This window comes from Sebastes umbrosus, chromosome 1 (assembly GCF_015220745.1).
Source record: "Sebastes umbrosus isolate fSebUmb1 chromosome 1, fSebUmb1.pri, whole genome shotgun sequence".
Classification (NCBI taxonomy): domain Eukaryota; kingdom Metazoa; phylum Chordata; class Actinopteri; order Perciformes; family Sebastidae; genus Sebastes; species Sebastes umbrosus.
In genome coordinates, this window is record NC_051269.1 from 26,751,554 (window position 1) to 26,767,934 (window position 16,381).

A 16,381-nucleotide genomic window follows, 5' to 3' on the forward strand; every position below is an offset into this window, starting at 1 on the left:
TAACAGCTTTGATGAAAGAAAGGAAATCCTCTGCCCGCTTGCTACCCCATTATGTTGTATAATATACACTTTGTTTGCATTTCATTTCACAGTTTGCTCCTTGTGCATCCGAAAATTCCTTTGCTATAAGCTGCAGTGTCCTGTTTGCAATACAGTGAGTATGAGCTTGACTTGAATGCATAATTATAATCATATATAATTATAATCAGAATTATAACCCCGGGTCGTCATTTGCATAATCACCATTACCCTCAATATAGATAACACAATTTCAGGTCATCATCTGTAATTAATTGTATTAGTCTGATAAAGGAGACAGGATCCTTCATATCTCGCTTCTTTTTTCTTTCAGCAAGCAGCAGAACCAGATCTAAGAACCAACCGTTTATTGGATGATTTGGTCGTAAACTTTCAAGCTGCAAGGTAACCATGCAACACATTATAAATGGTCCGTAGCAAATTGTCTTATGTGTACCCTGCGTCACCAGTAACTGTTTTTCAAAACAGTTTTATCAGGGTGAATGATAGAGCAATTACAATTCAGGGTCCTGCTATCAGTACAAGCAGTGAATATTTAAAAACATAATACTGCCCTAACCACATTTGTTCACGTAAACAAATCAGCAAACAGATACATGATGCTGGAGTTACCAAGTTACTGGTTTATTAGTCCATAGTGAACAATACCACTTATTTATCATCTAAGTACTGTTACATTTAAGTATGTTCCTGGCCTTTTGCGCACCAGCTCAGATGGAGAACAAGGATCTAATCATTCCCTTTTGATACAGTCATCTACAACAAACAATAGTTAATATATTTAGTGTAATTATGTTGCCCTCAGAGATACAGTAGACCAACAGAATAATGAAAAATGGCAGATCAGGAAATAAAACTTACTCCACAATCCACGTTAAGCCTCCTTACCATGAACACAGGTGCACCGCCTGAACGTCCCTCCAGCTTGTGTCGTCGCGGTTTCTAAGAACTGAAGCGGAAACGCGATTATTGTGGTGATTTCAGGGGATCTCATTGTTATTGGTAAGATCACAATATGTCCACAAGGGCACCAATTTCACTTTATTGCAATTTACCAGCTTTAGAGAGACACTTATAATTGCCTTCCAGTTCTGATTTAAGGATTTTCTGTAAATCAAATGGGGATTTTGTTTTCATCAGCCGAGTTCATTCAAGGTTCTCCTTGTATTGCACGTCAGCGTGTGTTGTGTAGCTCTAGGGGCTGATATGTTTTCATTACAGCAGGATGTAGGCATAGGGAGTGGTGTCCAGATCTGGTCTAAAGGAAATGTCTTGGTACTTTAAATTTGAGCTTTTTTTCCCTCCAGTGACAGTGGTCACAGTGTAGGAAAACATTTACTTTAACTCGACCACATGGGTGCAGCTAGCCGCATGCTTGCACTCATTTGTTTGTCTTACAACAACATCAAGGTATAGTAGGTCACCCCAGCCCCTGGGATTATTTATTCCTGCTGGTTTAGGGTCATAACCTCGTTCTCATAATCCTCACTCTGAATCCCTGTTAGTCTTTTTACATTATCCATTATTCATATTCAACATTAATTATTTTTAGTTATTCTCATATGGATATTGCTGTTTGTTGTGTGTAGAGGTGCGTGTGTGTACAGCAGCGCGGCAGCAGCACTTTCCCAGCCACTGAAACTTGGAAGATGGAGACAGACAGACAGACAGAAGAACATGTCAGCCTGTTTCGCCGCGCCGCGAAGCTTCGAATACCTTTTAAATATTTCTCACCGAAGCTTCGAAGCCTTAAAAATGGCATTCAGGACAGCCCTAACAAAAGGACAACAGAACGCACATCTCCTTAGGGATGTATATTTTGCTTTGCTCTTGCTATTTCAGAAATAGATAATAGTCCATGAACAGAGTTTTATGAATGATACATGTTTTAGGGTGCCTTATAGTATCTATTGAGGTAAAATAGATGAAAAAAAATCAGCTTGACTAACTGGTTCATTTTCTGTTCACCAGTGGGCATTGTACTTGAGAAAATACCCCCAAAAATTCAACTAAAACTAAACTAAAATCAACAGAATTGTTTCTTCAAAGTCTGGGCTAATGCGTCAATATAACTTCTGAGCGCTGTTATCAGTCAGTAAGTTTCTCCCTTCCATCAATCGTCTCGATGTTATCGACTCTGAAAGGTCTCCCGTCGACCTGTAGACCTTCCGATTGTCATCACTGTTATGAATGAGTGGCTTACTCGGCTGCTCTTTCCCCCCGCTTTTTAATTTCCTGTTGTGTAGCACTGAGCGTCTGAAAAATGGGATTCCTTGACTTTGTCACAGAGCGTTGCTGTTATGTAGTTATAGACTTGTCTCAAACAGTCGAGTTTAGGAATAGTTAATTTGCTCTGAAATAAATATTCTACAGTTTGAGAGCATTTCTTTCATAGATTTTGCTTTTGGACCTGTGTAAAAACTAATCTGTACAGAGTCATACAGGGAAGAATATTGAGATTACTCTAGCATCTGTCTGTGGTTTGTTTTTTTCTGCTTCAGAAGTGTTTGTTGATTCCTTCTGTCATTTGGGTCACTCACATTTCTCACTGTGAAACTTTGTGGAAAACACAGCATTAGGTAGCTGTTTGCCCACGGCAATCATTTACTGCCATTGAACTAGAGGCCCGTTTCTCTAGCAAACCACAGCTGTATATTATCACAGTAACCAGCTATCTTGTAGTCTCTCCTCTCACTCAGTAAACTCATTTACTAAAGTAGAAGTGGAGCTTGTACATTGGATTTTCAGACACTGCAATTTAATTAATTTAATCACCAAAAGCACAATTCTGTTATGGATACGGTACATGTTATTTCTTTGAACTTAACAGTTTTCATTTGTAATGAGCCAGTGTCTTCATACTTCTGAAGAGCTGTAGTTTATGGCATTTTTTTTACTCTATCCATTACATTTAATTTTGTATGTGTTTTAGATACAAGCTAAAAACATATTTTGATATTTCTCATTGTCACTGAAATACTGTATGTTTAAATTCCTTATCAGAGTTCAGGGCTGGGCGATATGGCCAAAGTCTGCTATCACGATATAGGTCATTTATAGGTCATTTATAGGTCATTTATAGATCATTTCGATAACGTATATATCATGATATTTCTGATAATTCAATAAATAAATAGTCTATATGAAATAATCACATGGTGAAGCCTATTTTTGTATACTCCTGTGTGAATTAAATACTTGACTGAAAGTACTTAGTATTTTCCCATTTTAAGAACTTACACAATTTACACCCCACAATTTATAAGTGAAATTATATAAAAAAAAATAATTAATATAGACTTAGCCTCTATTGCGATAGAAAAGATATAGAAAAATATATGCAATAGACATTTTTATATCACTTTGACAATATATATTGTCATATTGCCCTGCCTTATTAGAGTTGAATAATTATTGAGTAAAGTAAAGTACTAAAGTAAAGTAATCATATTATGATATTGTATTTTGCAGAGGGTGTCCAAACGGACTGGGGGCCAACAAACGAGTGTGTGTTTAAGGTCACTAACATCCAGCTTTAAAATTTCAATAGTAGCTACCCGTGAACTTAACACCCAGTTCTAATTGCAAAAGATTATTCTTGACGTTGTAGAGGGAATCAATATGGTCAGACAATTAAAGTTTAATTAGTGTGTGTAAATTAAGTAGATGGTATTGACTTGCTTTTGGCTCTTTTGGTTACTACAAGTCTAGACCTGGAAAATCAATGAGACTGCCTAAACGTCTGCGTCCGTCATACCCTCATACAGTATCCCGCTATTTCTATTTCATTCTTAAATCCCCAGAAAGATCTGGTATCTTAATTATAAGTTTCCTTCCTCCCGCTGAATAGTGAATTGTGGATACAATCAGATTGAACTATTGTATGTTTAGTTCAGCTGCAACTCATTCATTTCCACCTGAAATGAGTTCAAGCCATGCTGAAGCACACCTTGAATTTGATTTCTGAAGAGGAGATCTAGAATATGTTTTATATTGTGGTGCCGATGCTGGAATAAGGCAATAAAAATGGAATAATAGGTACTCAAAATTGTTAAAAGTTTCTATTGATATTTCTAGGGCTGCCCCTTCTTAGTCGATTATTTGACTAATCGGTCGTTTTGGTCTTAGTCAACTAAGATTTCTTTAGTTGATTAGTCATTTTTTATGCTTTTTTCATATCTGAATGACTTATTTCTAAGACACTTATGAGCACATCACTGGCAAACACAAGATTTAAAGAGGGGCTTTTGTGTGATCTGTTGATTAACTCAACTAATCGATTAGTCAACAAAATCGTATGAGTGTTAGTCGACTAACAATTTCCTTGGTCGAGGACAGCCTTAGATATTTCCATTATCCGCCAGTCTTAATGGACCAGGCAGATAATGTTGAACTTTATTTAAAGAGGCATTTCTTTTTGTTATATTGCCTGACAAAAAGGAACTTTTAAACCTCTTAAAATTTAATTCCTTTGGTGATCTTAAGAGTGTTTTTGTCACCTGTAGCAGAGCTGCCTCGCTGCTTGTCCCCACCATTTACAGACCACTAAGAGAACATGAATTCAGATTCAGAAGAGGTAACAGAGGTCAGAATCATAACATTAGAAAAAACGTCTGTCATGACATAACTATGATGTAATATGTGTTACTAATTTTAAACACTTAAGTGTACTAAGTATGTACTGAATCTCTAACAATATCGTCTGATTAGCTCCTCTGGCAGGTGTCATCTCTATGGCAACAGCCAGTAAACTGCTGGCGTACAGTAGTATTTAGAACCATTTGACACACTAAAGCGACGGAAAAGATGCTTTTGCTCAAATGAGGCAGAAACGGTTACAACTAATGGCTATAATATGTAAAGTCATAGTGGATTTGAATTGTCTAGGTTGTGTTGAGTAACAGTGCAGTTAGCATTAAAAGGAAAATAAAAAGAGTGAAATTAAAAGGTACTTTTTCATACACTTTTTGTTATTTGCTTACCTTCTCTAAATATACTACAAAATAATTTGCTGCAATACAAAGTCCAAATGTTAGTGCCGTGACTAGTAATAGTTACCTGGCTGCATGCAGTGTTACAGATGGATGGTGGGAGGAGAGCATATGTCTTCACGATCTTTGCAGGGAGAGAGAGAGGAGGTGATTCCACATCACATTTGCACAAAGCGGCTTTGGCAAGTGTGTGCGTGTGTGGGTGAGCCTTCTCTAATGGGGACAGTAAGCACAAATTAGTTCTAGATATGGAAAGCAGAACATTACACACCTCATTGGTTCCATTTTATTGCCAAGTAATGGCCCAGCTGCAGTTTGTTTGCTTTCCACATTTCCAAGACCGTAGCCAAAGTGTCTACTTTTTCTCAATCCGTAGAAAAGGAGCGAGATAACTGAACAGGTGCAGTTTAACGTCAAAGGGTTCACTTTACCGTTCGCAGTATTTATTGGCTCTTCGCTCTTTTAATGGGCGAAACCTGTTTTTTAAGAGGTCCACAAGTCCTTTACCCTACATGATATACTTTATGTAATTATGCATTTGTGGCATTTATCCATGCTGCACACGTTTTCACTCACATGCACTTTGCCTTTTCTTCTTTTTACCAGGCAGCAGTTGTCAAAAGTAAGTTTTGAATCTCCTCCAATATCGCCAAAGACCCCAGCTTCAGCTGTCAAATGCAAAACTCCCAGAGAGAGAGGCCAGAAGGGCAACAGCTCTGTTTTGAGTCACTTTTTCCAAAAGAGGCCTAAAACATCTCCCACTGAAGAATCCCAGCGAGATGGTTCTGTTGCTCAGTGTGCTCAGCGGGGGAAAATACAGACTGCACGCACACACGATACAAAAGACGCTGACCTACAATCGACAACTGCTCAATTTCCAGTGGTTGTGAAGGAAGAGCCGATGGATGTGGAGGAGGCATCTATCCAGCGTTTGATGTCAGTCAAACAGGAGGCCGGAGTCTCGCGCAGTATCGGCACCGGCGTTGAAACGGCGCATTCCTCGTCACCATCAGAGGACGTAAAGCCTGTAATCAAAGGTGAAGCCTTTCTACCTGTGGGTTAAGAAAGCTGCATTACCCTGTGTGACTCACCGCTTCTAACTAGCTCGTTATCTCACAAACTCGCAGTCTCGCTCATTCATGTTCACAAGGCTACAGAATCTCCTAAAGGGAGAGCTGTTTGGTCGTCGTCAGATCAGTTGTGTATCTGCAAAACAGCTCCTTGTTGTCGGGTAACAACAGCAGATGTAGATCTGTTGACGATGCCATCTACAGGCAAAGAAAGTAGACGCTGCTGTCATTTTAATGTGCCTCACCTACAGACAATGAGAGTTATACCATTAGCTTTTTGTTTGTGTGCATTTTTAAAGGCTTTACATTCAACAGTTACGGCAACTGTGACCCAACTAACAGAACTGGATCACATTTATCCGTCATAGGTTAGCTTTTAAAAATTTTGTAGGTGAATGTCTCATTTATATCTCTTCTTATACATCTATGAAGTAGGCACAGCATTTAGTTTTTCGGGCACCTCAATATAAGAGTAGTGAGCCTATAAAAGTGCTAAATTGCAAATTCAGAGCATTAATATGGCAGCAAACACCTCTATGTAAAGATATAGAGGAGTAATGTCTACCTGAGCAGAGAATGAAGTCACTCTCCCTCTGTGTGTGTTGTAATCGGAGCCTCTAAAGAGCCTTTAAAGTCCGTTTTGTGTTTTGGGAACTGTATTGAAAACTTCCTGTTGGTACATTCAAGGACTGTCTGATATTACAAAGTCTACTTCTTCGAGCTTCAAACTTCTGGCGTGAGCTGAAGCAATCTGAAAATGTATCTCGTACTTTTCACAGTAGTCAGTGGCAACATATGGTACTTAAGCAAAGGGTTGTCTTGCTTTTTACTTATTTATTATCAGCTTATCATTTGTTTAATTTTAACTGTTTCTAAATTAAGTGTGGTTTGTTTTGGCAATGGATTGTAATGTGTCATGGCATCAAAACCTGGTTTATTATTTTGAATTAAGCTGCTAATAATATCTTGTGTATTTTTTTTTTTGCAGTGGACTGCCCTGTGTGTTCTGTAAGTGTGCCACAGCAGTTTATCAACAAACATCTGGACACGTGTCTTACCAGAGGAGAGAAGAAGGAAAGCTTAAGGAGGTAAAATACCCACTTAACTGATGATCACTTAAACGAAAGCTCTCTGTTGCTGTTTGCTCAACCTGTAGTGCTCTATAGGGAAGTGGGATGTAAGTAAAAGACACTTTATAGATTTCCTGAAATTAGAATGATGAGAGAAGTGTAAAGGTTAGGGCAAATTTTCAAGCATTTTGTCTTTCAAATTTGATTAAAACGTAGGGATAAGTTGAGATTTTACGAGCAGTTTTTCTGTTCGGGGGATTTACTGGACCAACAATTGAGACTGCAGTCAGCACCTGAAACGTCTGCTGTTTACATACCGGGTTGCCATATCAAGATTATTGGATTAAAATTAGGGCTGTCAAAGTTAACGCGATAATGCAAATCTGTTTTAACGCCACTAATTTCTTTAACGCATTAATGCAACTTGCGATTTTTAGGTTGTAGTGTGTTCAGTTTTAAAGCTAGAGTGAAGATACTGGTATCATATGAAAATAGAAAAAAAACTAATGAATCCACTGGTACCAACCATGTCGTACTAGCTTGTGGAAAAGGAGGCTAAATAACGCTCCAAACGTACAAACATTTTGGCGAGGAAAAACTGGTATGGCCATTTTCAAAGGGGTCCCTTGACTTCTGACCTCAAGATATGTGAATGAAAACGGGTTCTATGGGTACCCACGAGTCTCCCCTTTACAGACATGCCCACTTATGATAATCACATGCAGTTTGGGGCAAGTCATAGTCAAGTCAGCACACTGACACACTGACAGCTGTTGTTGTCTGTTGGGCTGCAGTTTGCCATGTTATGATTTGAGCATATTTTATATGCTAAATGCAGTACCTGTGAGGGTCTCTGGACAATATTTGTCATTGTTTTGTGTTGTTAATTGAGTTCCAATAATATATATATACATACAATTGCATAAAGCAAGCCTATTTGCCCACTCCCATGTTGATAAGAGTATTAAATACTTGACAAATATATTATTATATATTACATTTTATAGACATGTACACATCTTATTTAACTATCTTATTCTAGAACAATATACATAGTAGGGCGTACCATCAGTTGACTTTATATGCACACTTTTTCTGGCGTCTGTTCTTTGCACTGTCTAAGAAGATCATTTCCACTGAAGGTGCCTATGTATTTACTTCTGGATGAAATAAAGGGATGATGATGATTAATTTTCTGTACACTAGAGCATTCACTAAGTGTTAATACACTTTTGTTTGCTTAAAATGGCAGAATTACTGCAACTGTACAATTGGAATTATTACTAGATTTGTAGTATTACCATCGTCAACCGGGCTACTCTTAGTGCTGAAGACCTGGTCTGTGACATAATTTGACAGATTGATCCTTGTGAGTGGCCTTTGAAACGTTTTCCAGCGTGATTAACGACCCATGCAGCGATTATGAGGTTCTGTTAATTGGTCCTTTTTGTAGCAGTGCAAAAGACTTAATCTGGAGTAGACCTTGATGTCATAATGACGTATTAGAGGTTTTAATATACTAGCCTTATGTAGCCAGCCTGTATGTAATAATTTACACTTAATGTCTTATATTCAAGACTAAGTATATATTATAATATAACGCGTTTGACGGCCTTGTCTGAATTTAACAGCGCTATAGATCATCAGAGGTGTGTTCCTTCACCAGGCTGACAAATGGTATCCGTTATATACCATTAATCATGTCATCAATATCATTTTGTTATGAGCTCAGCTGAGGTGGCCACTGTGTGATGTATTTTATTTCTTTTCTGCCTTGTGATTTCAAAGACTTGCTGATGTAGAAGTTTATTACAGCCGAGCACAGAAATGCCCCCCACCACGCATTATCAAGTAATATCTGGTGACTTCTGAAATAAACTAATTGACATGTGTGTTACAGCTCCATTGGCAATGCGAGGCGTCCAATGACGAAGCTTGTGTACAACCTGCTTTCCATTCAGGAGCTGAAGAGGAGGCTGAAGGAGTGCCATCTCTCAATGCAGGGTTCTCGAGACCAGCTCATCAAAAGACACCAGGAGTTTGTCCACGTATTCAACGCCCAGTGTGATTCTCTAAACCCAAAATCAGGTGAGGGCACTTGGTCCATTATACCATCACGGTGATACTGGCTGTGTCCAAAATCCCTCACTACTCACTATAGTGGACTATATAGTGAGTTTGCCGCTTTGTAGTGCTGTCCGAATGTATAGTGAGGATTATTATACCCTATATAGTGGACTCAAAGTATCCCACAATGCATTGTGAAAAGTAGTGGACAACGATTGTCACTAACTGAGCACTATATACCATCATGCATTGCTGAAGGAAAATGGACAAGAGGAAAGAGCAGCGTGATTGAGACAAATCCATGAGTTATGGCGCGAAAATCACAACACAGACAGCCACAAAGTACTTTGTATTTTTTAATTTGGGAAAATACGCTTATTGCCCCCACATTCACACCTGCCGTTAATTTTTACCTTTCACAATAAAAGCCCTAGACATGTGCGCGGCATCACTGCTGCTTACCATGGTGGAAAATAGCTTAGTTATATATTTATCAAACAAAACTACATGTCAGTATTTACAGTGTTATGGATAGCAGCAGATGTTGATCTGGCACGTTTTAATTGTACAACAGCAATGACGTAATTAATGGCACTGAGAAAATGACCTGAGTAGTGTCCAAAAGTGTTTTTTAATTTTGCCGATGAGCTCATTGTATAGTTCTCTATACAGTCCGCTTCATAGAACTCCCTGGATAGTGAGAGAGCAGTGAATGAGGACAATAGGACACAACCACTGTGGACTCACTGAGGACAAAATGATTTTACATCCATAAAGATGTTGTTTTCTTATAGGGTAATACAGGTTGTGTTTTTCTTTACTGGCATCCCCAGGAATGCTTCAATTTTGAACAGTGACCTCGCGGGTCAAAGCATTTTGTGTTTGATAGCACAATTCATATAATGGGCAATATTTGTGATCTCAAGAGAAATAAAACTTTTTATTTTCCTCTGTCAACAGCTGAAGATATTGCCAAAGATTTGGAGGCCAATGAGAAGATCAGGAATCAACTGCAGGGGAAAGCCAAACCTGTGCGTATTAACTGCTTTAAGGGATATCTTGTTGGCTTGAATTGTACTATTATTTTTCCTCTTAAGTGTACCCTGTGGAGTTTATTTTATTTTTTATTTATTTTTTTACCACTAGTGGTACTGTAGAACAATATTTTGATGAGGTATTGGGAGTCGGTGGCTATAATGTGCCATAAACAGTGGGAGGTCTGCATTGCATGCAGGAAATGCATTCAGTGTGTTTATGGTAAAGATGTTACTTTAAAAATGTCACACCTTTTGATAACTTAAACCAAGCTACAGGGCAGTCCCTTTGCAAATATTCCTGTGTTTTTTCATTGATGGTTAATGCTAATCTACATGTTTTTTGTCAATTCAAAGGTCATGGTTTTCACAAAGAATCAATCTGAGAAGGAGATTAATGAGGTGCATTCAAATTACAGTAAGTGATTTTTCTTTTTCTGGACACTTTCACTATGAATGTGTTGACACCTCAGGGGTTTGACTCACTAAGCTGGCGACTAAAAATCAGGTCAGCTGATGAAACTGCTTTACATATTCTGTTAAAAGGTGCATATACAATATATAGTGTAAAAACATGCATATACTGTCCGCGCCTGCAGGTGAGTAAATAACTAGTCAGAGATTTGCATTTGTAGTAGCTTTGTGGAAAGATAAGCAAACTAGCCATATTCGACCACTGTCGAATGGTTTAAAAAAAATACATCAAAGTGCAATATAATATCTCAACGCCACGTGTGCAAAAAAAACTTAAAGTGCCAACAAAATTCTGTAGTCCTGGAGTAAAAAAATAAATGAATGCTGTCAAATGCGTGAAATTACAACATCAAATCTTGTACCCATACTCACTAATATCAAATAATGCATGATTGCCTGAGAATACATTTGTTTTAAAGCCAAGGTTGTTTATTAGAGGATTTTTATGATTATTTTTATCATAATGAACTTCATTTGATAGAAAACATTAAATCTTGTGGATATCATACCTTTACCTCATCGCTGAGAAAAAAGGTATAGATTAAACTTAAAGCTGTCAAAGTTAATGTGATAATAACACGTTTTTCAGTTGTAGCGGACTCAGTTTTAAAGCTAGAGTGAAGAAACTGGCATCATATGAAACTAGAAAACCTAAGGAATCTATTGGTACCAACCATGTTGTATGAGCTTGTCGTGTCATGGCCATTTTCAAAGGGGTCCCTTGACCTCTGACCTCAAGATATGCGAATGAAAATGGATTCTATGGGTACCCACGAGTCTCCCCTTTAAAGACATGCCCACTTTATGATAATCACATGCAGTTTTGGGGCAAGTCATAGTCAGGTCAACACACTGACAGCTGTTGTTGCCTGTTGGGCTGCAGTTTGCTATGTTATGATTTGAGCACATTATTTATGCTTTTTTTTAAAAAGAAAATGCTTGACAAATCTCCCTTTAAAGTACATTTTGAACAGATAAAAATGTGCTATTAATTTGTAATTAATCACAATTAACTATGGACAAACATGCGATTAATCGTGATTAAATCTTTTAATCGATTGACATCCCTAATTATACTATGACCCCCAGTTCCTTGTAGCCGTATGGCCAAACTGTGTCCAACTGTGTGGTTCAGTTACAAAAGTGTATGCATGCTTTCTTCTGTAGAAAAAGTCACATCGGAAATGCAAAATGTTTTTATCTCAGAGAGATGGACCACCTCTTTCCAAGGTTTGAATTTGTTTTCGAACTCTAGTTGAATTGGCCCAATTTGTTTTCACTGAAATGGTGTGTAATGTTGCTTTCTCCTTTTTCCTGACACAATATATTTCACAGCACTTAAAAACTAATGCTGGAAAACACTCTGGTGTTCTTTTCCATTCCGCTGGAGTGGTACACGCTACTGCTCTCTTAAGAGTTACGGACGGCTGAGAGTCATATTCGGTTCACCACTTTCAAAGACAAGGCTGTTCAACATGAGCATACAATGTAACACGTCTACTTCTCATTTAGGGCAAGACAGCATAGCTAGAAAATAACTTTTATATGGCTTTACTTTTGTAATACAATTTATCTCGCCAAAAATGCTAATTACAATTATTTTGATCAATATTGAGATCCAGATTATTATTACGATTATTCGTAGATTTTATGGACAAAATATTTTATTGCAATTTCACATTTAAAGAAACGGAGCGCTGCTTTCACTTCCATGTTGGGCTACATTCCAACCGTCAAAAACTCTAAATATTATCCTTTTACATTATTACTGTCTTCTATAGTGGTTATTTGCATAAGAAGACAAAATTCAAATGATTAGGAAATAAATGATAGTATTTATATTTAAATATTTGCTTTGATTAAAAACAATCTTGGCATCAGTAGTTTTAATGATTTATTATAAGCTGCTTAGAGCAAGTGTTAGGAAGTCTCTAATATCTATTTTATATTGATGTGAAGACATCTCCTTCAAACAACTGGATTCATTCAAGTTTATCGCCAAAAACTACATTTTACAAGATTACATTTGAACGCATCATTATAGCCTTATAATTTACCATCGCGTAATAGTCATATTTAACGAGTAGAGCTTGAACGCACCATAACATGCTCTGTGCTGTAGGCCGCTCACAGTGATTACTGCACTGTAATCGGCTGCTGACTGATGTTGCATCTCTATCTGTTAGTTTAGAAAGCACTTGATTCATGCAGCAGAGTTTTCTATGAGTGGAGCATTTTAAACGTCCGTATTGCAGGTGATCGTGTTCATTTAATTGTGGGAAGCCAAAATCGTCATCGCGATTAATATTCGATTAATTGTGCAGCCTTAATCTACTGCACTAACTCCATCTAACTATTACCTCTTCTTTGAGACTAAACTTTTATTCCTTTTTCTTCTTGTATTTCCTTTTCCTTTTCATTGCCTTTTTAATTTATTCTATGTCTTATGCAGTGCTCTGGGAAGTGCCTTTCATTTGAAAGGTCTTATACAAATAAACCTTTCCTTGCCCTCACACTCACACTTATACTCATGAGACAAGGACAGGAATTGAAGGCAGCACCTTAGATTTGATCAGTTTCCCTCAGGACATTTCTTAACAGAGGTGCGAAGCATTGAAACACTAACACTTGCTCCTTTTCTCTGAAGGTTTATGTTTTATTCCATTAAAGAGTATATAAAATCTCTGCTTTGAAATGCTGTCTGAAATCCTGTTTGATGATTTAAATCTTCTGTTAGAATACCTCAAACTATCAAATTATTTTTTTGCATGTCTGTTCATTCTGTTTAAACCTGGTTTCTGCTCTGTTGCAATATATTGCATACTATTAGTATTATACTATTTGTAGAATTAGATTCTAGTGGTGGCTGCGTTGGAATATTACCGACTCGTGTGATCCAAACATTTCCAATAACTCCAGAGCGTTGTAAAGTACAAAAGTACAACTTTATTGAAAAAAAGATGGATGTCATCATTTCTACAATTCACAACATGTTTTTATAAGGGCTGTCAGTCGATTAAAATATTTAATCGCATGATTGTCAATGATTATTTGCAAATTAATCACACATTTTTTATCCGTTCGAAATGTACCTTAAAGAGAGATTTGTGAAGTATTTAATACTCTTATCAACATGGGGGTGAGCAAATATACTTCCTTTATGCAAATGTATGTATATATTTATTATTGTAAATCAATTAACAACACAAAACATTGACACATTTAGTCCAGAAACCCTCAGGAAGAGTTATCTCGGAGATAGATGCCTCAGAAAATGCCTAAAGATTCGATTCACATTAGATTCATCAATGCATTGATGGGTCTAAAAGCCCATCAATGCATTTATTTTTTTCCGTTTGGAGGCAGCTAGCTCAGTAGGAAAATCCACTAGAGACCTGAATCTCGCTTGAGAGGTAATCCATCTGCATGACGTTATTTCTGTCAAATTTGAGAAATTGTTGCATGGTAGACGTAGACGTAGAGAGGGTTCTTCTAGAAACTGAAGAGGCAGTATTCACAAGATTGCATACTTTTGTGTCTCCAACAACATCATTACTATTTAGCATATTCAGTGCGTCACCTAGCCGTAATCGCAATCTTACTTTATTCAGACTAGAAGCCCTCCATTAGGAGCCAGCCTCATATACCTTCCATAACGCATTACCAGCTTCAGAAACAAGCTGAATTGCTGTGTCTTCAGTGAGTAATTTAGCAGCAAGGGGTGGAATGGAAATGTAAAAGAGATTCTTGCCTGAGTGTATATAATACTGAAGACTTTTTTTTATTATGATTTGTAGGGTTACTTGGCTATTTAAGAGTCCATATTAAATGTTTTTCCATTTGCTATGAGCTCATAGAAAATCCCTTGGAGACACATATAGATGCACAGAAATCTAGGCCAGGACTGTGTTTTTATCCTCTGGGCAGAGGTCAAGCAAACACAGCAGCATTAGAGAACATTATCCGAAGTCATGTTGTCATGGTTGAACGAGATAAAAAAAACTTGTTGGAAATAATTCTGCAGCACTAACTTTTAAAGTGCCTGAAAAATGGATGTGACTCACAGGAGGTAGGGCTTATAAATAGCTGCACTGCTGTGATAACCTCTTGATTTATCAGAGGAGGATGTGGATGACTCACTCTGCCACAGTGGGAATGGTGAATGAGCAGACACGAAGGTGAAAGCGGCAGACACGCATCCACACCCCGAATCCACCGGGTGCTTCCAGCCTTTAATGTGACGTATTCTTTTAGTAGTTATACAATAAGTAGCTGGTTTGTCAGAAGACATTGTCACAACCCAGAATAAGTACACGGAAAAGTCCTGCTTTGTGAGACCATCCCCTGACAACTTTGATATGTGCTTCCCGACTGAACAAAAATGATGTGACTGGAGTAACACCCTTAGTGGACACTGTTATAGTTTATCCAATATCCGGCAATGTTGACCCATTGCATTTTGCAATACCTGATGGAGTCCATTGTAAAGCTGTGTGTACTAGTGTTTCTGCATCCCTTATGTCTCTGAAATGAACTTGGTGCATGATAGGGCTACACAATTAATCAAATATTAATCATGATCACTATTTTGGCTTCCCACAATTAAATGAACATGATTGAACTCTATCAAATCAAGCGCCTCCTAAACTAACAGCCAGCCATCACATTCACATTTGGGGAGCTGTCTTGCCGCTATGTGCGCACCCTACAGCGGCAGCCTGAGAAAAACTTACCTGAATGCTGTGGCTGCAGTCCAGAGTAAAAGAGTAATATACTGTATATACTGTATGTTACTCATTTCGCCAACGAGCAAACAAAAATGCACTGAATTCAGGTGAATCAAAAAAAGGTGTATTTGATGCAAAGAGTTGTTAATTAGCAGGAATGTAGCACAACGTGGAAGTGAAAGCAACGCTCTGTTGATTTAAATGTGAAAGTGCAATAAAAATATTTTTTCCCTAAAATCATTTAATAATTGTGATAAATAATTGTGATCTCAATGTTGATAAAAAATAATCGTGATTATGATTTTGGCCATAATCGTACAGCCCTAGTGCCATTAGTGAGACGTTACCATAATTTATAACCCACAAAATGGCACAACTCAGTGTAATCCTGACAAGCCTGCAAAATAAAAAGCTACTACAAATGCTGATGGCACTACTGTAGTGTTAATTGCAGTGTTTTGGCATGAAGGTTTTTTTTTCTTTCCTCTTTCTGTCAGTTCCGTCTCTGTTCTCCTGTCTTTGTTTATATGAACATCACATTTGCAGATGATTATGTGGAAGGTGATTAAATCCTTTATTCATTTTTTGATCGCTGCCAAAACGTAACTTTTCTTCTTCTTCTTTTGCATCCATTCACATTCGGCTATAATGTCTTTTCAATGACTGTTTGGCCTCCACCGCAGCAATAAAAGGATTTTTGTTGCCACAGTGATCTCATCTTGGAGCTTGCATCTTTTTTACTTCAAATAAAGAAGCTAGTGAATAAAATCTTGTATTTTCACGAATCTATTCAACCTTTCGAGGTTGAAACTCATCATTTCCAAGTCCAAATATGAATGTGATTGGCCTGATGTGTTGCAGATACTGTTATCGCACAAAGAAAAATGAGTCCGCATTCATTATAAATAT

At 37.6% G+C, this 16,381-nt stretch overlaps 1 protein-coding gene across 1 annotated transcript in view; it reads left to right on the top strand.

The window, feature by feature from the left end:
- The window catches only part of rad18 (RAD18 E3 ubiquitin protein ligase), a 35,222-nt gene that overhangs the window by 3,766 nt on the left and 15,075 nt on the right, over positions 1-16,381 (top strand). Inside the window, exons 3-9 of the mRNA XM_037784035.1 lie at positions 93-154; positions 353-423; positions 5,637-6,067; positions 7,089-7,188; positions 9,071-9,258; positions 10,198-10,268; positions 10,629-10,689. Coding sequence (XP_037639963.1) covers positions 93-154; positions 353-423; positions 5,637-6,067; positions 7,089-7,188; positions 9,071-9,258; positions 10,198-10,268; positions 10,629-10,689 — 984 coding nt within the window. The remainder of the gene's footprint in view (positions 1-92; positions 155-352; positions 424-5,636; positions 6,068-7,088; positions 7,189-9,070; positions 9,259-10,197; positions 10,269-10,628; positions 10,690-16,381) is intronic.